At 36.5% G+C, this 23,979-nt stretch overlaps 1 protein-coding gene across 8 annotated transcripts in view; it reads right to left on the reverse strand.

The window, feature by feature from the left end:
- Nucleotides 1-23,979, reverse strand: part of DEUP1 (deuterosome assembly protein 1) — a 102,933-nt gene that overhangs the window by 73,514 nt on the left and 5,440 nt on the right. For 7 of the 8 annotated variants that reach the window (XR_008999183.1, XR_008999181.1, XR_008999182.1 and 4 more), the window contains exons 3-6: nucleotides 18,367-19,509; nucleotides 16,923-17,018; nucleotides 10,317-10,451; nucleotides 3,330-3,569 (exon numbers count right to left, since the gene is read on the reverse strand). Coding sequence is in view for 5 of the 8 variants with exons in the window: in XM_057507127.1 (XP_057363110.1) it covers nucleotides 3,330-3,569; nucleotides 10,317-10,451; nucleotides 16,923-17,018; nucleotides 18,367-18,504 (609 nt within the window). In the remaining 3 variants the exon portion in view is untranslated. The remainder of the gene's footprint in view (nucleotides 1-3,329; nucleotides 3,570-10,316; nucleotides 10,452-16,922; nucleotides 17,019-18,366; nucleotides 19,510-23,979) is intronic. The other variant, XM_057507129.1, reaches the window with a different exon arrangement.

Raw genomic sequence — 23,979 nt, forward strand, 5'->3', positions numbered from 1 at the left:
ATTGTAAATTTTATGAAATCTAAATACAGGTAATCAAGTAATTTTAGTGACTACTTAGCATCTAAATTGAGATATGTTGTAAGTGTAAACTTCACATCAGATTTTGAAGACTTAGTATGAAAAGAAATGTAAATATCTCACTAATTTTTTATATTAGTCACGTGTTGAAATGATAATACCTGGGATATATGTTGTATTGAATAAAATATATTACTATTATGTATGAATTTCTCCCATTTATTGCTTCTTTTAATGTAGCTAGTAGAAAATTTTAAATTAGATCTGTGGCTCATATATTTCTATTGAACATTGTTGCCCCAGTGCCTTAAGGTACATTAACAAGCAAACAAAAAAGGTCAGGTTTTTTGGCATAAATGTTAGAAAAATGCAGAACAATTAATTTTTGTCATTAACCTTTAATGGGAAATACTGCCCATTCAAAAAATGGGAGTGTAGGGCAGCACAGTAAATAAATATATGCAATGGAATATGTATACTACACATTTCAAGGTTGTAGAAAGACAAGTGAGAAGATGTGATTCATGTGGAAATTCAGGATGCATCTGGCATTAAAGTGTGTTGTAAACTAAAGAGAAATTTATATGCAATAAGTGACAGTCATTCAAATTGATATGGTTGTCTTTTTAAATTCATGTGCAAGATGTGGAACACTGTCATGACAGTTTTGCGGAAAGAGAAGAGAAACTTCTCTCTAAATACATGCACTGCTTGCAGTGATTATTTATGTCTAATTATTCCCATTTGGTAAAATGTAAATTTTGTAAAACAAGTTAAGGCCCAACTGTTTAGTTAGAAATTTGCCTAATGGTTTTTTGAGAGAAGCAATGATTTAAAAACTTCAAATCAGCTACCAAATAATAAGTAATTGATATCTACTAATGCGAAAAAGAATGAAACATAAGTAAAATTTGGAAATAAAAGAGGAAAAAAGCTAAAGAAAAGCATTATTTTTAGCATTTTTCCCTAAATGCATCAAAAATAGTATTTTCCTGGGAGTAGACATCTTATCTTTTTGAAAGCTCTAAGTTTTTAAACAAATAACTTCTTAAAAACCTTTTCATTAGAACTATAACATATTTATGTGTGTATGTGTGTGAAACATATTTCAGAATAATTTGGTATGTTTTTTAACACATGCGAATCCTTTGTAAAATATAAAACAGAGATGCTTCATTTAAATTGAATAATGCTCCTAGACCCAAGAATAATTAAATTTTTAATGAACAAAACTTTGTAAAAATGACTTTGGTAAATTTCTTCATAGAAATTGGTGGATAAAAAATAACTAACATTAAAATCAATTATTAACTATGGAACCACCATAAGGTAGAGTTAGAGAATTATTGGTGAAAAATATGAGAAAAAATAACATTTCAAAATTTAAAGCAAGGTTTTGAACCTCAGCACTTTTTACATTTTGGTCTGGAACATTCTTCATTGGGAGGGGTTGTCTCGTGAACTGCAGGACACTTAGCAGCAACCCTGGCCTCTGCCCTCCGAGTGCCAATAACACCTTTTCCCTCTGTTGTGACAACCAAAAATGGACCCAGTTCCTGTCACGTGTCACCTGGAAACAAATCACCCCAGTAGGAAACCACCGATTCAAAGAAATGTCATAACGATTAGGCAATTGAGACTGTTACTTTATAACCATTGGTATAAATATCAACAAAAAATATTTCACAATTATGTCGACTTCTATGAGTAACTGGGTTTTTATTTTATTAGTATATGATCAGGAACATTAATAAATTAAGCACATTAATACATGGATACATAAGGAAGAGTCAAAGTGGGTAATATGAACATTCCTTAGCCCAAACAATTTACAGAGCCTTCTCAGGAATGCATGTAACCCCTAGAAGTGTCTAGAGATTGTGGTGGGGATGATCATATCCAGTTGCACTTGGGGCAGGAGGATAAGTCGGTTAAATGGCGTTACTAAAGGATCGTGTCTCTTTGGCCATCAGGTGGTTCAGAGTCCTCTACCTTCCTGCTACACACTCAGACTCCCAGGTTGCATTTTCTTCTTGTCAGCAGGAGTATGTCAGTGCGAGAAGCAGGGGTTTAAGGCATTTACTTGGAGAGAAGGTAAAGACTGTAATCTGAACTGGGAATGTCACTCATCCTCTGCAACATTCTTTTTTTAAACAAGATTCTCTAACTTCTGAGAAGGAGAAAGGTGGGGTCAGTCAAGGAAAGCATTACAGAGAAAGTCAGTCATGCTGCCAGGAAAAGGGAACAGAGGAAGAGAAATCTATTCAACCAGTGAGCCAAAGAGCCCAAAGCTGACCTCAGCCTATAAGGATGTTCTTGGATGCTGTAATAGGTCCAAACAGAATTCTTGTCGGGGAGATTATAAGGAACTGATGTTAGTGGAGAAGTGGAACCTCACTGAAGAATAGAACCAAGACTTCATAACTGGACTCACTAATGAAATATGTTCCAGGCAAATGAAAGAGAACAGAACAATATAGGTCTGAACAGAAAACACATTTCTAGAGACCAGGGCCAAGAAAACCTCACGAAGGGACAAAGAGAGCTCCTCAGTTTACTCAGGATGACTTGAAGTCCAGGGGAGAATATTAGGGAAGTACCCAGAAAAATAATCTCCTTATTTATTGATTGTGTTCCTGGTTCAGATGCTGGCAGGACAGACAGCTGCAGAATGTCTTTAAATCGGGGCCAGGGGCATGACCAGTGGTCCCATACCCTGGAGAAGAATGGGAAGCAGCTCCTGAGAGGGACAAAATCCCATCAGCACCAGCAATCTTGCAAACCCAGCTCAGACGGGACCAGGAAGGCTGGCTGGCAAGCTAAGTGCTAGAAGCCACATGGACAACCTCTAAAGTGGAAGAGTGAGGGCTGATCTCATTTATATTACAGCAAAGCTAGAGGAAACATCACCACCACCTTTTCCGTTTCTGGAGATGGATGGCTTCCTCGAGTTATCACATTGCTGAGCCCCTAATGCCGTCCTGGCTCTCTGATCCAGGATTCTTGTGAGTCAAAGAGGCATAAGGTCAGAGAGAATGGTTTTTAAGCATAGACGTCTATAAGTGACTGACGTTGTACTGCGCTGGTAATACATATCACCATACGGTGGCAGAGCCAAAGTTCACTCTCATGGAGTAAAGTACCTGTGGGATTACTGAATTTACTCCTCAAGTGAGAATTACTTACTCGGAGGTAATATGAACCAAATTTCCACATGTAATAGAAAATTAGCTTTCTAATCCTTACACCTGTTGAATCAGCGTTTATATAACTGTTTTGCAGTAACAGTTGAACAATAAATAAATCATCACCTGGCACTGTCTTTGGTACATTTTCAGTTCTTGTAAGAGCTTCTGATTTTCATCTTGTAGCTTATTCCTGCTTAATGCTATTCCACTCACAACTGATTTTAATTTTTCAATAATGAACTCATCTCTTTCTTTTTCAAAACTGTGATCTGGTTCACGAATCAGCTGAGGAGTTTCAGAGCCGCTGTCTTCTGTGCACTGTTTCTTACCATTTAGTTGAGTCTGGTAACTTTGTGCCTGTTTCTGAGAAATATGAAGACCATGTCAATTAAGTGGAGAATATCATATTTAAGCTTATGTAAAGTTCAAGCATGACAGAAAAGACTTAGGAGAAACATCTTTAAATATCTTATTAGATAATGAAGCTTTGCCCTTTGTAATTCAATCTTGTGTTTATTCTAAAATCTCAATTTCAGATGGCATAAAGAGAAAATAATATTTGTATAGCCTCAGAGCAGAGATGTAGAGTAGGGTAGGGGGCTGGGCATAGGGAAGTCTTACTAAGCAAGAAAGAACATTTAGAAGCTATAAAAAGAGGAAAATTATGGATTCAATTACACAATAGTTGAAAATGTCTCTATGACCAAAAATAAACAAACAAAATCAAACAAAAAGCAGTTGGATCGTAGGAAAAGTTGTGAATGCATATAACAAGGGTTAATAATTCCTAATGAACACAAACTTCTGCACTTCAGTAAGAAAAAGAGAAACAACACAAAAGAAAAACGAGTAAAGTTTTTAAACAGGCAATTCACAGAAGAGGGAAAGAAGCTAAGAAGCATATGAAGACGTGCTCAAGCTTACAAATAGTCAGAGAATCGCAAAATCAAGCCAACACCATTAGGAAAAGTTAGTGAAAAATCAAAAGACTGGTGAGACTCTCACCAAGCTGGTGAGAATATGGGCACTCCCATGGCCTGTTCATGAATTGTAAATTACTATAACCTTTTGGGAAGTAATCTGCTAGTATCATTAAAAATTTGAACATACTCTTTGGCTCAACAATCATTTCTAGGATTTTTATCTAACAAAAGGAAAGCACTAGTATTTAAAGATCCATGTATTCAGGGGTATTTGTTACAATATTGTAAGAGCAAAAAACTGGAAGCCACCTGAATGTTCATCAATAAGGAAATGATTGAAATAATTATGGCATGTCTACTATATACTATATCATATATATGGTATATAAACCATATACTATGAAATATTATACAGAATTAAGTAGAACTTTATGCAGTGACCTGAAAAGATATCCATGGCTTGTTATTATTTTAAAATCTTAAAAAGGAATAATATACAACTTCCACACAAACACATATTTTACATGTTTGTACAAAGAAAAAGTATGGGAAGATAAACACTTGTTAACACTGTTTAAATTAAATGGGTAAGAATGGAGTAGAGGATAAAGTTGTTAATTTTACATTAGATTATTTTGTATTGATGAATTCAGAGAACATATGTAACTTGTATAATAAGTGACTTAAAGAATGACAAATAAGAATATCAAACAAAAGCCATAGCTTCTCACTGACTTTAATGAAAATTCCAAATTCACACCTTTAGGCTTTATAATCAGTATCCAACTTGCCAGGCTTGCTGTCTACCATTCCCCACTCCAGCCATTTGGCCCATTTTCCATTCCCAGAATTTGCCTTTTTCTTCCTTGCCTTGTGATCTTACTCATGCTACCACCTAGAATACATTTTCAAAAATATGGGTCCAGGCCCAGTCCCAACCCTGCTGGAGGACAGTTTTTCATTATCTCAGCCCCAATTTTTCTCTTACTCCTCTGCACTCTAGAAGGATTTGGACCCTTTCCATTTACTTGTCAATTATCTGTAAATATGTACGTGTATTATCTCTGCATCTGAGCTGTCAGGTTCTTGAGGGCAGGGACCAAACAATCTTAAGCTTTCTAAGGGGCCTTCCCACAGGCATGCGAAAACATGTTATTTAGACATAATTACAATGGACACTTTTAAGAGTACCATGCTTTGAGACATGCAGAATAAATGTACCATGATAGATATTTCATACACTTGTGACTTTACCCAGTGCTGGACCTACTCTGGTTATTTTTTCCTTAGTTGGCATTTCTATCTGTAAAAAGATTACATGTTGAATGGCAAAGATACTAAAATTCAACCTCTAATTTCTTCTGACTTAGAGGATAGTATTAGATAATGTACCTGAAATTGTTTACACTTCTCAGATAATAATTTTTGTTGAGCATCTAAAGAAACCAGATGAGTCTGATATAGTATCTCTTGCTTGTCCCATTCTCTGGAGTTTGCTCTAAATTACTTAAAAAAAAGTGAAGGGACAAACATAAACTGAAGAAAATTATTCATTTTAAAGTATAATGAATAGGGGCTTCTTTCATTGGTTCATCTTCATTCTGAGAAAAAAAAAACTACATACAATCTTTCCCCATTAGGAAAACAAATAAAGCATCAAATCCAAGGATTTATTACTAAATGTAGTTTCTAATTTTTGCTAGGAAAATGTGGAATTTGTAACTTAATCCTTGTATTAAAAAAATAATCATTTTGTGTATTCAGAGCATATTTTTATTTTCTAAAGTGTTCCATTATAGGATGTTTTTAAATAAGAAAAAATAATTGAATACTTATTCAATGGGAGTTATCTAGACTAAACTGCATTATCTTGAACATTAAATATTTTGTCAAAGATGTAAAAAGTTTCTCTGATAACAAATGCTGATTACTAAGAAGGGAGTTTCAAACAGCTTTTCGCATCAACCAGTAATTCTTTTCTATTTCCTGAGGCTGACACCCTAAGTTTTTTCCCTTCTTTCATTCTCTACACTCAGTCACCAAACCTGTTCCCTTGTTTGTTGGGGGGCTGGAGCTTGGACTGATGAGTGACTTTGTCCCCTTGTGGCTTTCACAGCTACTAAGTGAAGACAAGATTAACATATTCTTGGGAACAGAATAACCATCTCAGGCCTCACTGAGGCAGAGCCAGCTGGATTAACCAGGGGAAGAAGGAGTGGAAACAGCTTGATACAACATGCTCAGTGTTTCAAGTTTTTGCTCAACTATTGTATTGACGGCGCATGAATGTTCACAATTTCACACAAGGAAAAGATATGGCCAAAGAAAACTCTACTGCTTCTTAGTTTTGCCTAGGGCTAACCATTATATCTTATCTTTCTGTCCAGGCTGTAAGCAACGACTATGTATTTCATTACTTTTGTATTGCTCACAGAGCCTGACAAAGTACAGGCACCACTCTGTGACATGAATGTAGAGACAAAAGCATGCTATTAATATTTCTTAGAATTTATATATTTCTCACTAAAGTTTGCAAAGAAAACAAACAACATGGCTGGAAGTAAACTCTATAGCTACTAAGTCCATGACCATATATTATTTCATATAGATACATGGCATGAATGAATTGAGGTTTCCAAGCATCAATTCACTAATTTTTATTAAGCACCTAGTGTCCCCATGCTGCTGTGAAGAGAAAAGAATTTGGAAATATTTCATGATTAAAAGAAACAAATTTTGGAAAGAAAAAAACCAAGGAATATATAACAAGTAGGGAAATGCACATGTAAGCAAATAATTTTAAGTACAATAATAGTGACACATAAAAGCCCTGTAGAGAATGTCATGATGATCTTAGCCATCTTCAGTAATATGTCAAGTTGGAAAGTGATTTGTACTGTTTTGAAGATAACTGAAATGACTGGATTGGCTATGCTGGAAAATACACTAATTTAGAGAAGGAAAGCTACATCTTGCTCAAAATGAGAAAACATGGCATTTCATAGTTTCTACAGAGCAATGATTTTGACAGACATTTGGGGAAATTTGCAATTTATAAATCCACAAGTCCCAAAATGATCAGTAAAGGCAGGCTATAAATTAGGTTTCTATAGTAATTAAAGGTGACCTGAAATTGAGTGGTAGTAACAAGATTGGAGAAATATGGGTAGGCCCCCTTTTAAATATATAATAATACCTTATGATGAATAAACTACATTTATTAAGATAAAAGTAGTTCAATTAAAGTTATTGACTGATTCTGACATTCAGGAATTCAAAATTAGGTACATGAAAACAGGGTCTTTTTTTAATAACAACTTTACAAAAAACTAAGCTCTAGCACAAAATAGGTAACATTTCAAATCAATACAATGTAGATTTTAAAATTTGTTTTTTTAATTTAGAAAGTGGTTTTTAGAGTCAAAAGTCAAAATGGGGGCCAGGTTGATTTATACAGTTCATATCTTTGAGATAAGACTAATATTTAGTATTACCAACCCAACAATCTCAGTCTTGACAATAAACATCTCTCAGCATACTTTTAGGAGGAGGCAGGGGCATTCACCTCAATTCCTTACAGATTCTACAACAGGTAGAAATGAGGCCAAGAAGGAAGCTAAGCAAGACTAGAAATATGTGTCACAGACATATCAGCGGGTGCACGTTAACAGTCCTGGCTTTCTTTGTCTTACAGATATATTGGTTTCAAGATGAGCAAGCTAGCACAGTATATCCAGTAGCTATGGAGCATACACAGACCTAGAGAGCTTTATAAAGGTTTTTGTAGAGACAGGACGTATCTGCTGATTTGGAGAGTCTGTAGACTTGCCCAAACCTCCAGAGTAAGTTCCCCATGACTGGAAAAGCTTTTCTGGTCTTGAAGGCTGAGAGTAGGTTAGGGTCATTAAAATTAGGATTTCTAGGGGAAGCCACATGATTAGATTTTTAAAATCCTTCTACTAAATATACAGGGATGGAACTAACTGCTTTTTTGTCAATTGTTGTATGTCAGGTTTTCTACAAACCTCCACCTGTAAAATAGTTTGAACATTATGAAAATTTTCATAATTACATAAAAGTAGAGTTAAAAAAAAAAAACCATGTACCCTTCACCCAATTTAACTACCATCGACCTAGTCCATCTTTATTTCATCTCTCTCCACCTTTTCTTGTTGCAGTATTTTTAAGGCAACTTCTAGACCTCATGTATTTTCGCCCCCAAATGCTTCAGTGTGCATCTAAACACACACACACACACACACACACACACACACACACACACACACACAGGCATTTTTCTTATATAACCACAATGCCACCTTTAAGATATTTCTAACTCAACAATTATTGGTGAAAAAATGGTATTTCTGTGAGGCTAACGATTTGCCAAAAGGTCACAGGTCAAATAAATTAGGCAGGAAGTGTTTTAAGTTATAAACTATGATGTTCTTCCACAACTTGCTACTTCCCATTGCTCTAGTACTATACCAATGTATAAATATTTGTTCCAAAGGAAAAACATGCTGAGATGTAGACTCAAACTGGAACAGTTCCATCTCTTACACATTAATTTTTCACAGGTTAAAGTAACAACAGGTACATGAAGTGTTTCCATAATCACACAGCTTAAACTACCTACTTAGTGTGCTAGAAGTTTCATAGAGGTACTAACATATTAAGCCATATTTTGCTACTAATTTCCACTATAATTTCATGAGATATAGTTATGTAAACATTTTAATTCCTTAAATGTAAAATATGCACTCTCCAAGTACTTAATTTAAGGCTTTCTTTAGTTTAAACAATTTATAAGAATGTGGCTCTCCCACTAATCCCCCCAAAAGTCAGCCAAATGGATAATCAGTGACTTGATCTGTACATTTTCCATGAAGACATGTGTATTACAGTGTACATCTTTGGGCATCTTCTGTGAGAGAAGGATATTTCTGAAGCCAGTCTGGTTATACCACCATAAGACCCAGTCTGGTTATACTTGATGCATTTTCCTAGAGGATTAACTTTACGTAGTGGTAGTAACTTGTATTTTAAAAAGATGTACATTATTCAGTAGAATGTAAAATTTACAGGAATTTAAAGGCTAACAACAGTGTTTTTCCAACAGACTGGTTTTAGGGCTGTAATCCTAGATTTCTTTTCTTTCTTCTATTAAGGATATTTTGGAAGAAAAGTTTGAGAAAGACTGTTAATTGAAGAGTAGAATGGTGAAATATGAAACAGGGCAATGACAATTAGATTGGAGGAAGAAGGATATAAGACGCATTAGACCAGGGAAAGGGCAAACCTGGGCTGGAACGGGAGGATTCAGAGAAATAAATAGCTCAAAGATTCCTAAAAGGTTTCTACTTGGGTGATTGGGAGGTGCAGAACCATTACCTACCAATGAAATAGAGAAATTGAAATCATTGGCTGGGGATAGGGAGAAGTTGGGGTTTGGGGCTTGAGAATAAAAGAGGAATTTGAGTGGGCTAATATAATAAGGGTCAACTTGAGGTCAATTAAAAAGCAATACTTGAGCAGCACTGGAACTCAGCTAAGAGCAGAGAATCAGAATTTACAGAAGCTATCTGCTGTCACGTGACCTGTAGCAGGCATGCTTAAGAGTACAGGGAAGAAAAGTAGCTCGTTTGTTTTTCCATGGCTGGGAAATTAGGAGATAAGAAGAAGTGCACCTAGGTCATAGTAAACCTTTTGAGGGACCAAGATTTTAGAAATTTGGGTGATATGGGGGTGCTATAGTGGAGTGGCACTACTTCTTTAAAGAAACGCCAAGCCCTGTTCTGCAAACCTTTATGAGTCTTCACTGGGATTTAATAACCTAATAGTTAAATAGCCATTAAAAGATTTATTAGCTATTCGATTTAACTGACCCCAGGGATGTCCTTCAGTTTCACTCAGCATCTGCAGGTTCTTTGAACTGCTTTTCTGGCTCTCCAAAAATGCTGATAAGTATAAAAGATGTATAAATCAAAGTGATGTTTTAATTCACTAAGTGCCTGAAGGGAAGGTGCCCTAAGAAAATATATTCAATGGGAAGTTGATTTGTAATGGTGTTCGTTACTACAGCTGTACATGCTGTTGTGTACGCTGCAGACAAACAGCTCACAACAGCGACGACGAAAATCAATCTTCACAATACACATGAAGAAACTAAGAAAAGATAGCTTACCTCTAATTTCTGGTTCAAGTTGCTCAGTTCAAAGGGTATTTCTTCTTCAGGGTGCTGTAACTCTTTTCGTTGAAATTGGTTTTGTTTCATTTGGTGTAATTTCAGTCTTTCAAAGCTATTCGTTAGTTTGGAAAACTGTAAATAATAGAGAATGCTAACATTTTACGATTACTGATTATTTCTAACTTGATTTCACTATAGATCTTTTCTTGTGTACCTCTGAAAATTTAAGTGATGATTAGAAAAGGCAGTAAAGCTTAAATGTTTCAATTAGTGAAGACAGAACCAGTTATTAAAACTAAATTACTGAAGTTGAACACAATTCAGCTTTCGTGTAAATGTGGGACTTAAGTAACTGCACAGTTAAACAAGGATTCACTTGATAAATATTTGGTTGAGTTTTGTTTTAACCATATGTAGCAAAGCTCACAATTTCTAAAAACCAAGTTTTTTTTTTACTTTTATTTAGTGCCATCTTGTGTTGACAATTCTAATTTCTGTAATTCAGTCTACAAAATAACCACCATATATTTTACTCACAAAAACTAAATACTTAATTTAAAAGAAACAAGCTACTGATGTTGATATGTTTAAATAAATTCAAATAGCAAAACTGATATAATCTCTCACCAATAATTCTTTGTATAACGTAGACTTTGTATTAATTTTTTTGTTTCTTGTTCTGCCTTCAACTAATACATTGAAAGCAACATGGTCTACTAACATCTGTGCAGAAACTTCTATATAACTGTTTACAAAAGGTTTTTATGTTTATTTTTTATTTTGAAATAATTATAGATTCACAGGAAGTTGCAAAGACATTATAGAGGTTTTCTGGGCCTCTTCACTCAGTTTCCCCCAGGGTTTACATCTTATGGAACTATGGTGCACTATCAAACCCAGGAAGCTGACACTGGTACAACACTGTGTGTGTAGTTGCTCGCCATTTTATCACATGCGGATCTGTGTGACCATAACCACAATCAGCACAGGTGTCCCATCACCACAAGATCTCCCTGGGGCTTTGTAGTGATCCTCATCCCCCTCCTCCTGTCACCCCTAACCCCTGGCAAACCACTAATTTATTTTCCATCTCTACAATTTTGTCATTTTGAGAACGTTATAAAATGGAATCAAACAATATATGACCTTTTAAGATTAGCTTTTTTTTCCACTCAGAATAATACCCTGGAGATGCTTGCGTGTATCAATAGTTCATCCCTTTTTAGTGCTCAGTATGATTCCATGGTATGGATGTAACCAGTTTGTTTGACCATTCATGTATCATGGCATTTTGGTTGTTTCCAGTTTTTGGCTATTACAAATAAAGCTTTGCATAATTGGGTCTGTTTATCTGGTATTAATATAGTCATGTCTGCTTTTTCTTTCTCATATAATTTTTTAAATTGAGATATAATTCACCTACATAAAATCCACACTTTAAAGTATAAATTGATTGGTTTGTAGTATATTCACAAAGTTGTGCGACCATCACACTATCTAATTTCAGAATATTTTACTCACCTCAAAAAGAACCCCAGACCTTTTAGCAGTGACTACACATTTGCTCCTGGCCCCAGCCCCTGGAAACTACTAATCTGCTCTGTTTTTGTAGATTTGCCTGTCCTGATCATTTCATATTGGTGGAATCATACAATATGTATTTTTTGGTGTGTCTGGTTTCTTTTCCTTAGCATAATGCTTTTAAGATTCATCTAGATTGTAGCATAGATAAGTACTTCATTCCCTTTTATGGCTGAATAATTTCCATTGCATGGATAGACCACATTTTATTGTCCGTTCATCAACTGACAGACGTCTGGGTTGTTTCCACTTTGGGGATATTATGAGTAATGCTGCTGTGAACATTTGTGTACAAGTTTTTATGTGGATATATATTTTTTATTTTCTTGGGTATATATCCTATATATAGGAGCAGAATTGCTGAATCATACAGGAACTCCAAGTTTAAGAACTGCTGAACTGTTTTCCAAAGTGGCTGTATCATTTTCCATTCCCACTAGCAATGTATAGCGTTCCACTATCTCTGCATTCTCACCAACACTTGAGATTGTCCAGCTTTTTCATTATAGCCATCCTAGTTGGCATAAAGGAGTATCTCACTATGGTTTTGATTTGCATTTCTGTAAGAACTCATGATGTTAGCATTTTTTCATGTGCTTACTGGCCATTTTTAACTCCTATGGAGAAATGTCTATTCATATCTTTGCCATTTTAAATTTTGGTCATTTGTCTTTCTGTTGTTGACTAGTAAGAATTATTATTTTAAAATTCTGGATACAGAATGAGTCCTTTATCAGATATATGATTTGCAAATATTTTCTCCCATTTTGCGGGTTGTCTTTTTACTTCCTTGATGGTGTCCTTTGAAGCACAAAGATTCTTAAAATTTTGATGAAGCTGAATTTATCTAATTTTTCTTGTGCTTTTGGTGCCAAATCAAAAACCCATTGCTTAATCTAAGTCATGAAGACTATACTCCTATGTTTTCTTCTCAGAGTTTTATAGATTGTTTTTCCATTTCAGCCTTTGATCCATTTTGAGTTAATTGTTTTCCATGGTTTAAGTAAAGGTCTAACTCAGTTCTTTTGCATGTGGAAGGTCATCTGTCCCTTCACTATTTGTTGAAGAGACTATACTTTCTCCACTGAATTATCTGCTTTCCTTTGATTAATATTTGCATGGTATATTTTCTTTATTTTTTTTATTTTCAGCTTACTTATATAGTTATGTTTAAAGTGAAGTTTTGGAACAGATCATATGGTTGGGTCATATTTTTAAATTTACTTTATGAATCTCCATATTTTAATTGGTGCATTTAGTCCATTTCCATTTACTGTAATTATGGATATTGTAGGGCTTCAGCCTGACCTTTTCATCTGTTTTCAGTTTGTTACCCAATTTTTGGTTTCTCCATTTTAGCTTTCCTTCTTCCCATAGGTTATCTGAACATATCTTTAGAATTCCATTTTGATTTATAGATAGTGTTTTTGAATGTATCTTTCTATAGCTCTTATAGTTCTAGGTATTATGTTATATATACACAACTCATTACAGTCTACTGTGGTGGACATTTTTCCAGTTCAATCCTATCTTGGGGCCTTGGTGACACATATTTTCAATCTTGTTATTTTCTACATGTCCGTGAGGTTCGTTTTCTTTTAGTCTGTTTCTCTCTGTTGTTCACACTAGGTAATTTCTATTTTGCTGTCTTCAATTTCATGGACTGTTTCCTCTATCCTCTCCATTCTGCTTTTGAGCCCATCCATTGAATTTTTTAGTTTGGTTATTGTATTTTTCGTTGTAAAATTTTGAATTGGTTTTTCTTTATAGTTTTATTTCTTTGCTAACACTTTCCAATTTTTCATTTTTTTCAAGAGTGTCTTTAATTGTTCACTGAAGCACTTTTATAACAGCTGATTTAAAATTCTTGTCAGATAATTCCAACATAAGTATTAACTCAGTGTTAGCATCTCTTGATTGTTTTTTCTCATTCAAGGTGAGATCTTTCTGGTTCTTGGTATTATGAGTGATTTTTTAATTGAAACCTGGACATTTTGGAGTATTATGTTAGGAGACTTTGGATTTTATTTAAATATTGTTTTAACAGCCCTCTTTGGACAACATTTCAGCAGGGAAACTGGCATGCTGCCTCATTACTACCAGGTGGCAGTGGAAGTCCTGTTCTTAACTTGGCCTCAGTCATCATTCCAGGGAAGATGCTCCTTACTTCTGCAGAGTGTGACTGGGGGTTCAGGCTCTCCACTAGTCCTTCACTATCCCACCTTGACTGGAGAGGCACAGGTGCCTTATTACTGCATCTCACCTGGCCTTCAGTGGTTCTGTAGTGAGGGTTAGTGGCCTTGTTACCACTGAGAGGTGGTGGACATCCTGACTCCTCACTAGGCTTCCCCTGATACATTCCAAAAGGAGGGGAGGGGTGCCTCATCACCACCAGATGGGCATGTAAGGCCAGGCTTCTCACAGGGTCTCCACTGACACCATGGGTTGGGAGGGCCTTGTTAACGCTGTGGTGATGAGAGCTCTGGCTCCCCACTTAGTCCTCCATGACCCCACCCAGGCAGGGGGGCCTCTGCTATCTCATTATTTAGTCTGGTGAGGGTGGAAACCGAGTCTGTCCCCTCTGCTGATGGGTTGGGTGTGGGGTGTAGTCTTGTTGTGGTGGTTGGCTGAAGTAGAACAGTTATTATCTAAGTGTTTAATCCTGCTAGGAAGTTTTTTTCCTGGTCTTGGGGCAGCAGAGAGCAGACTTTCTTTGGGGCTTTGTTTGTGCCCCTTGGAGTGTCTGGGTTGCTGGATTCTCTGTTACCCAGTCTGAGATGTAAGAGGCAAAAAGAAGTCCCAGGGAGCTCACTGCTGTGCTGTTTCTTCGGTCCCAAGGTTCTAAACACCCTGTCCCTTCCCTTCACTTCTCAGAGTCTTATGTTGTTTTGTAAATAATGTCCTGGATTTATAATTGCACTTAGCAGGAGCAATAGGGAAAAGAACATCTATTCCATCTTTCCAGAATTAGAAATCTCAAATATAATGTATGTAGTTTGATTATAGTTTTGCCATGGTTAGAAGGAAAAGAAAATGCCCCTTCTAAAAAATGAAGCAGTTTAAAAAATGAAGCAATTTCTACAAGAAAGTTGTGACAAAGTTGAGTTATTCAAGACAGAGTGTGGTAAAATGTATCCTTAAGATATTTTAGGAAAGTGAAATTGTAAATAAGCAAGGAATTTCAAAGAAGGAAGCCACAGGGTGATCCAGCAGCAACAAAAGCGTGTTTGTCACATGACATCATTTCTGGTTAGAAAAATATGTTACCAGCTATTATGCAAACCAAATCAGTTATATAGTACTTTTATTTTTCTTTCTGTTTTTTTACCTCCCTCTTTCTTTCCTTCACTTCTGCTCCCTTTCCTAACTCTCTTCCTTCCTTTCTTTTAACCAGAGAAGTAAAAAGAAGCAGAAAACTGGAGTGGCAGCCGATGGCTGTCCTCTTAACAATAATGTAGCGTTTCCAAAGTGTATTCTATGAAAAACCTGCTTACAGTGTTTATACTGTAATACTGTACTACAGTATTATTAGGTTTTAATTTTAAAGATAAAGAGATTCACAGTCAAATCTGTTTGGAAAATGATAGATTAAAAAAGGCTAAGTGGAATTTGTTTAAAGCAGGATTTCTCCCAGCCTGTAATATGCTAACATTAATATGCACAGTGAATTTCCAGGAGCGGAGAAGGAGTAAACAGCATGTCCTAAACTCTCAGTATTCGCATTCCACAGAACAAATTTTTGTGAAATTGCCATAAAGACATTTGTTGGTTAGGCAGCAACCAAGTAATAAAGTGGAGCTGCAATGCGTCAAATGGCAAGGATTCATATGTTAAGTGACTACTACTCTACACCTGTAAACAAACCCAAAACTTTAAACAGCAGACCTGAATGAAAAGCCCAGAAATTAAAGAATTGGTAAGCAGTGATGAACTAATTAAATATAATTTAGAGATGGTATTTTACTTGTATCTAGATTTCTATTTTTCATACTTATTCCACATTGTGATCTTTTTGTTTACATTGAACACTTACAATGATTTACTATTTATGTTGTTATTTTAGAACTTTACATAGAAAAAACAAAGTTGACAGCCTTAAGTGTTAAATGCTTAGTCTTAGCTAAGAAAAAACTTAAAAATTTTCATAATTCAAGATACATTTAGTGGCAGCTATTTAAATTGCAGGCAAATGTCTGGGTAGATTTAAGAGCTAGTCTTGTAAAAGCATACCTATTAAGTGGCATTAAATGTTCCATATTCCAGTCTTAATGGCTGATGACCTCTTTGAGAAGGTACTTAAGAAAGCTTTAACTACTTTGAGCTCATTTAATTATATTATCATTTATGAAATCTTTGTACTCCAAAAAATGTTGGTTGTAAAGTAAAATTTCATAATCCAACCATATTTCTTATTGATTTGCTACGTGCAGCAGGGATATAGCATCTACTAGACCCAGATGCTCAGATGATTATGCCCTGTGTGTTATCTGTAGTAAGGGAGAGAAGATGTTATGCCTGCCAGCCCAGTGGGGAGATACAGGGATAAAGAAGGAAATCAGTATCTCTCTCATCCTGTATGCAAAATGCCTGTCATTTATGAAACAGCCCTACCAAAGTAATAGAAATCAATTTTGTTCTTGCAATTAATCTATTTCATCAGAGCAAACTGCCATATTTTAAATTGCCATAGAAAAAGGGGACATCCCTAGCAGGGAATAATGACTACAAAAGAATTTTTTTTTATTGTTCACATAGCTAATTATTATCATATAATTAATCAACAAGTCACTTAATAAATAGAAAGCTATTAGTCTAGCACTGTGCTAACAATTAAAGGGATAGAGAGCTGACCACCTAGTAAAAGAAACAAAATCAATACATATAAAACAACGAAAGACAGGGCCAAACATATAACCTGTAGTTAAAATATAATAATTTTTGCTTGTATTAAAGACAGTTTGTTTAAATAAAATTAACACAGTTTTTAGAAGTGTGATATTTGATTGTAATATGTTTCCTTACTTGAGCTTTCAGAGTTTGTAGTTGGCCTTCATAATTCTGAGTCATCACTAAGTTACATTTTTCCAGACTGTCCAGCTTCTGTCTAAGTAGTCCCACCTGCATTAAGAATAAAATTTAATTTTGGTTTTTCTGAATTTTCCCTGACAAAATCAGAAGATGTGCAAGAGAGGAGTACAAGTCAAATAAAACTGCTGTACCCAAAAAAGAATAAATATTTACTGCCATTCTTAAAACAGTGATTAATAATTAAAATCACAAAAAGCAAACACTGTCAGCACTATTCCACTGGGTACACATTAGGACGGCTCGGTATGAATGTTTGACAAAAGATTCCTATCACCATCACATTTTAAATCAAGGTCTGGAATTTATTCTGCATCACCTTTTTGAGAGGCTTACATCATCATTACTCAGGCAGAACCTCTATGGACACATTTGAGCTCTTACTTGAGGTCCCTCTGCCTTTGGTGGTCACTCTGCTCTGGTGATACCATGGAGTAATTGTTACATTTTTGGAAGAATGAGCAATGTACTAAAAAGAAAAAGGAAAGTGTCTAAGAAAAGTTCTGAGGATTTGACTTACGGAATTTGTCTGCTTAAAAGGCAAGCGAAGCATCTGTTTACACATCTGGGCCACTACAGGTATAAGGTGTATGAGAGGTCTGATGACTTGGCCTACCATGCAGGGAGACCAGATGCCCATAACTAAGCTGACTATGCCGAACAATAATGTAGCTCACTAGATCAAAAACTAAGTTCCACTGAAACGTTTCAGTATATGATTAGTGAACATTTATTTCTCTTATGCCTTACCCATGAGTCAGCTTCAAAAAGTCCACATTAGGTGAGCCACCCGGTTTTCCTGAGCTACTCTGCAGGCCTGGGAGCCACTCATACGCTCTTCTACCATCACCAGCATGGCTGTAAACAGCCTCGCAGGGGCCAAGGGCGTCCCTCTTAAGTGGGTGTCAGAAAGACTTACACACCCCCTTGACCAAACTCTTTTCTCCCTTGCCCTACGATCACGTCTGGACATTTCACTCTTTGCAGGAAATGTTTTTCTAGTAGATTGGAAGAAGCAAATGACCTTGAACTCTGCTTTGTCCAAAGATACAGCTTTCACAACTACTTCCTTATCTCTACAACAGCAAACGCACTGATGCCTTTGCTTGCAAACAATAATTATTTTATGTCTATACTGAATGTTTGCTCACTTTTCTAGATGGTGTCAACACTATGTATCTGTCTGCATCAGCAGACTTTTATGGGTTTAGGCTGTGTCACTTATTTAATAGAACCCATATAACACACTATGACAGAACTTCAAGCAATAAATGCTATTGCTAATGCCATGATAAAAAGTATGTGTGATGAAGAACATATTCTGATAGAATACTATTTATAACAGTCTGAGGAATTAATGATTTATTAACACATTCTATACCTCTTGACCTTTCTGATCCAGACAAGTTTGTGCATTTGCCAACTCTTGATCCTGAAGATCTAATCGTGTCTCCAAGGCCCGCATCTTCCTTTCCCAATCCAGTTTTTTGTTGCTTACCATGATGTCAATTTGTTCCATTAATTCCTGAAGTTCAGCCTCACAAGAAGCACTGGCAATTGTAGAAAAGTAAAATGCATTTTAAATGAGTGAAAGGTGAGGACAAGAAACATTAGTATAATGCTCTGAATAGCTGAATCATTACTTCCTCAGATTGTTCAATTACGTAAATAGGAAAAGTCAGAAAGCTAGAGGTTAATTTTTTAAAGTTAAAACTGAAGGTTAATTTCAGAGCTCACAGTGTATATTCAGCACATTAGATATTTTAAAATGACATTTTCTAAAATAGAGTTAGTATCATAATGCAATACATTGATAAACTCACTACTGCCTGCATTTTCTTCTTAGTGCAGACAGTAGCATGTGTATCTCCCTGACACCAAAGTTCTGACTTAGACAAGGAAATAGTAAAATGAAAATACATTATGCAGATTATGTCAGAAATAAGGTCACAGTAAAAAGCAAGCTAAAAATTAAGTAAATAGATAAAACAACACTTTCTTTGGAGTGAGATAATTCTAATAAATATTGTAATTATGAAAAATGGCTCAATACTCTTATATGTAAATACTACAGGTACCTCTGGCTATCATAACAGAGGACTTTAGTCACGCCTGTCAGGGGTAGAAAAGCAAGCCTGGGCTAGGCACGATCAGATTCAAGGGTGCCACCTGAGCGACAGTGCTGCTCCTCCAGGAGGGGAGCCTGGGATCATCTGGCTGGTGTCTGGGAGGAATCTGATCAGGCAGGTGTGGGCAGAGTCATATAAGTCTTTAGACAAAGGGGATACTGTGTAAGTCAGATAGGTGTAATGTCTGGGCTCTTGGAGGGTCTGTTGTGTTTGAAACAAGACTCTTGGTAGTTGTTAGGATTATAGACCACAGGCTCATGAGAAGTCAGCTTGTTGGGTGATACCAGCGCAGGGCTCTCCTTCAGAGCAGCTGAAGCATTCCCAGGGACCTGGCATAAACCCAGTCATTGTCCAGACTAGTTAAACAGGTAGCTGTTGAAGCCTCAAACTTCAGCCTAAGGAGTACATAAATGTTCAGATTAGGAAAGCAAGTTATTTCAGTGTCCATTCAATGGTGATGAGGGGGCTTCTAACGTATTTGCGTAGCCGGAGGAAGGCGGGAGGGAATGGCAGGTGCAAAATGACATTTCTTCTATTTAGTTTCACCACATCAGAATTTTAGGGTTAATTAAGGATCATTTAGCATTGTGAAAAAACAGGCCCAGAGAAATTAAGGTCACACATTAATCAGTAGGAGAGCCAGAACTAGATCCTAGGCAGTTGTCTCCCATTTTAAGCTCCTTCCTGTATACCACACAGCAAAAGACACGGTATTTTGCATAAAAACTTGCTTGAAAAATATAGTACAAATTAGCCCCACTGCAGTAGGGTTAGAAATACAAAGAACTTGGAATTTCCAGAAGGACTTTCTAAAGTACCCAGAGGAAACCTAAACAAGGGATATCCCTCCAATTGATTTATTCAATGGCTGACTCACCAGTGTTGACCTCATAGAGGTTTAAGTACAAAGGGCCATTCTGAAGTCTAGTATCCCTGGGCTAAGGCCCAAAGGCTCTATTTTTATTTAAAACCTAAAACAAACCTGATGAAAGGAAGTATTAATTCCTCTATGAATAACTTGATTGAATTTTAATTGAAGTTATGATGTGGGGAAAAGCAAGAGAACAAAAAGACTGGTTTTCACACCATTTTCTTTTTCATAACAACATGGATTGCCCTTCATTGTAAATATACTTTGTCTATTTTTTCTGCTAGTGTAAGCTCTGAAAGAAAAAGCACTGTATCAGCCATGCTCATCACCATCTCACCAGAGCTCAGTGCAGTGCCCCAGCACATAGCAGATGTCAATAAATCTTTGAAAAATGAACACATGAGTTTTCATTGCTATATCTTTGGCATGTAGGAATGCACCATGCTAGTGGAATTAAAATATAGGCCTCAAATAGAATGTGGCATAATGTAAACTATTCAATGAATATTGCTAAATAAATGAATGAATAGTTTATTTCCTGGTTATCACTATGGTATTCAAATGTTAGGATGTGAGAATTTTACAAGTCATCTAATCCAACTACCCATTCAGTGTTTGCATATCTTCTGCAAATGTTTCTTAAGAGACTCATCCATTATACCCCATTGATCAGATTCGGCAGGTCTAGTACAGAGCTGCTGTGCTCTGTGTTGGTAACAAAAATATCAAGTGATTCTGGTGCACACAAAGGTTTATGATCTATTTTAAAATATCATGGTCAAGAGGTCACCCAGCTTAGGTCTGAATTCTTTCCTTTAGTAGGTAACAACTGGGAGATTGTATCTAGTTAGCAATGAGTTTTTTAAAGTTCTTTTTTACACTGAAGGACTTCTTCAACCACTGTTCCTAATTTGATTAACCATTCAGAATAAATGCCTTTTCAGCACAATAGATGTTAAAGTACTTCAATACAGTTATCAGTTCTTTTTTTCTTCTCTATGTTAAATATTAGGAACTGAACATACAGACAATGGCCAGAACATATGACAATAGACTCTGACCTACAACCTCTACATCAATAGTTGAGAATGGTCAGGACTTGGTCAATGGCTGACAGCTTCCTTATTTTGCCCCCATGTCCAACTCAGGACCAACTGGAGAAGGCCAGTTATGCCCCAAACCAATCACATAAGATGCCCTGCTTCTAGTTAGCCTGCTTGTAGCTTCCCTGTGCCAATAGTCTCTAGTCAGAGCACACTGGGGGCCTTTTCTCATTCGCTATAAAGCTTTCCCACTCTCCTGCCTGCTTCTGAGCCTCTGCCAAATGCAAGTGATGGTGGCTGACTCCCTTGCTACACAGCAAGCTCTGAATTAATGGGCTTCATTTGTTCTCATCTGGGGGGGTCTCTGTTTATTTCCACAAGTGTCTATTTCCTTCAACTGCTCATGGATTTTTTTTTCTCCACCACTCAGTAACCTACTATATTGTCTGAAAAATACTAGATGTTTAACATACGTTTGTTGAATGAATGAAAAAGTGAATGATGATGGTAAGATTTTCAGACCCTTCATAATCCTGGTGGCTTTTCTCTGAACAAGTTCCTGTTTGTTGATTTCCATCTTGAAATGTGCTATTCAGAACCTTATGCAATATCCTAGATGTGGACTAACAGCTTGGAGAGGGACTCTCAGACTTTGTTTTCTGGGCTGTATACTTTTATTCAAGCAGTTGAAGATCACCTTAGCTTGGAATTCAGGAGGCTTGACGGGCAAAGTAGTGATAGCACACCATTTCAAGGTGAGTTTATTCTTGTCTGAACACATTCTTTTTCATGGGTACTACAAGTAAATCCACCTAGTCCCCATCTTGTGCCTGTTTAGTTTTTTAGGGATGCTCCATAGCCAGGGATTTATATTTATCCTTATTAAATTTCAGCTTGATAGTTTCAGCCTCTCAATATGGACGGTCATCACTAGTTCCTTAAAGAGGTAAAGATTCATTAAGTGACTGCTGCCCACTCTGTAAAAAACTGGGAAAAGAGAGACACAGAAGAACTTTTTGTACACAGAGAGATTTTCAAGGCAGGTATAAGAGCCTGATGAACACATGCAGCTCCTTTGGGAACAGAAAAGAAGGCACCGAATGCAGACAGGGAAGACTACCATAGAAACCTTCCTAAGGTGGTGGTAACTTATGTTAACCTAAGGTGAGCTTATGTTTTGAGATCCTGTTTCTGTCAGAGAATGTATTCACTATACCTCCCAGTTTTGTGTCAGCTGAAGATCTGATAAACACTGTTTTTTATATATATGTTCTTTCATCCAAGTGATTATAAAACCACAAAGGACAGGATGGAGAACAGAGCCCTATGGCATTCCACTACCAAGTCCTTCAGGGAAAAGGGCTTTTATTATTATTTCTTTTATGATCATCAGATGAGAATCCACTTAATTAACCTTACAATTTTTTCTTTTCCTCCCACAAAACCGTCATGAAAAGCCCTGTAAGATATCAGGCCAAAGCTCAAATACAACTCTATCTCTATGTTCCTGATGCACCAGCTTAGGAGGCCCGTGAATTCACGCTGGTCTGGCATGCAGAGATGAGGATGCATCCATGCTGAGTCCTGGTGGCCACGGCTTTCTCCCCAGGTTGCTCACAAATGCCAGTGATTTCTTCCAGAGTCTTACCTAAGATTTGGTCAAACTCACTTTTACATTAAACTCAGCTTTTTGTCAAATTTAATATTCTTGTTTGAAATTCAGTTGCCCAATCATCCAATATATATTCCTTTCTTTAGTTTTTCAGAGATAATTAATAGCAGTTTGGCTGTCTCATTAACATCAACACTTGTTCCTACATCTATTGAACTTTAAAATGAAATTCAAAAGACTTATTGAGCCTCCTTCACAGAGCTGGGCACCAACATTTCTTTTTTCATTTCTTCCTTTAGTCAAATGCTGACCGACACCATGCTAATTACTTTCCTGTACTTCTTCTTATGGATCCCCACAACATCCCATAAAGTAGGTTTTATTATGCCAATTTTAGAAAAGTTAATTGAGAAGCTAAAAAAAGAACAGAAATCCTCCAAGCCTTCCAACTTTGGAGACTGGATGGATTTGCCTATATACTACTTAAGACATGCAAACCATGGCTCTTGCTATTGGGTTTATCCTTGGGAGAAATTCACAAGAGAAGGATCCTGGGTCAGGCTGGAGGTCTAAATGCATTAAGCCGGAAGGGAGGGAGCATGCTAAGACTTTCAGGGTGATATACCAGTCTGGGGAGCCTAGAGTCAGAGTATCAGGATATCAAGTTGTGAGATGAAGAGAAAGCAAAATGAGAAATGGATATAATGGAGGCAGTAGTGGCAGGTATGTTGGGAGGGGCAGGGGAATGGAACATGAAGAGAATCATTCAGAGTGAAAAGAGCTGGGGTAAGATACATGGACATACAGCCACTCAACTGTCCTGTCACATATCAGCTTACATGCCGGTTCTTAAAAGGGCAGACCTTCATCAGACAGACACCTGTGGGGACCATGTGATCTGTTATCCAAACTAGGATGGTTTTGAGAGAATATCTCATGGATAATAGGAGACTACCTCATGCAAAAAAAGACTATTTCATGAAAATGAGTTTTAAAAGGCTGACGAGCAATGTGAACAACTATATTAGGTCTCAACTTTTTCAAATACTTTAATGAAACTGATTCTAAAATGTATTAACATATTGTCTCAGTTATATTACATTTAGCTATGCTAAATATAATTTAACTTCTCTGTGATGGTTTACAGACCCTATTCTGTACACCAAACACAGTGCCACATCAGAAACATACATGGAAGCAAACAGGAGAGGCTCCAGGAGAAGTGCTCGAACTCACTTTCACAGATGTGCCTGTGGTGTCAGCCTGCTCTTTAGTCAATTGTCTCTCCTAATCAGTAAAGTGGAATATTTATTTCTTCATTACTTTTAGGTCATAGTTT

This window comes from Manis pentadactyla, chromosome 9, assembly GCF_030020395.1.
Source record: "Manis pentadactyla isolate mManPen7 chromosome 9, mManPen7.hap1, whole genome shotgun sequence".
Taxonomy (NCBI): domain Eukaryota; kingdom Metazoa; phylum Chordata; class Mammalia; order Pholidota; family Manidae; genus Manis; species Manis pentadactyla.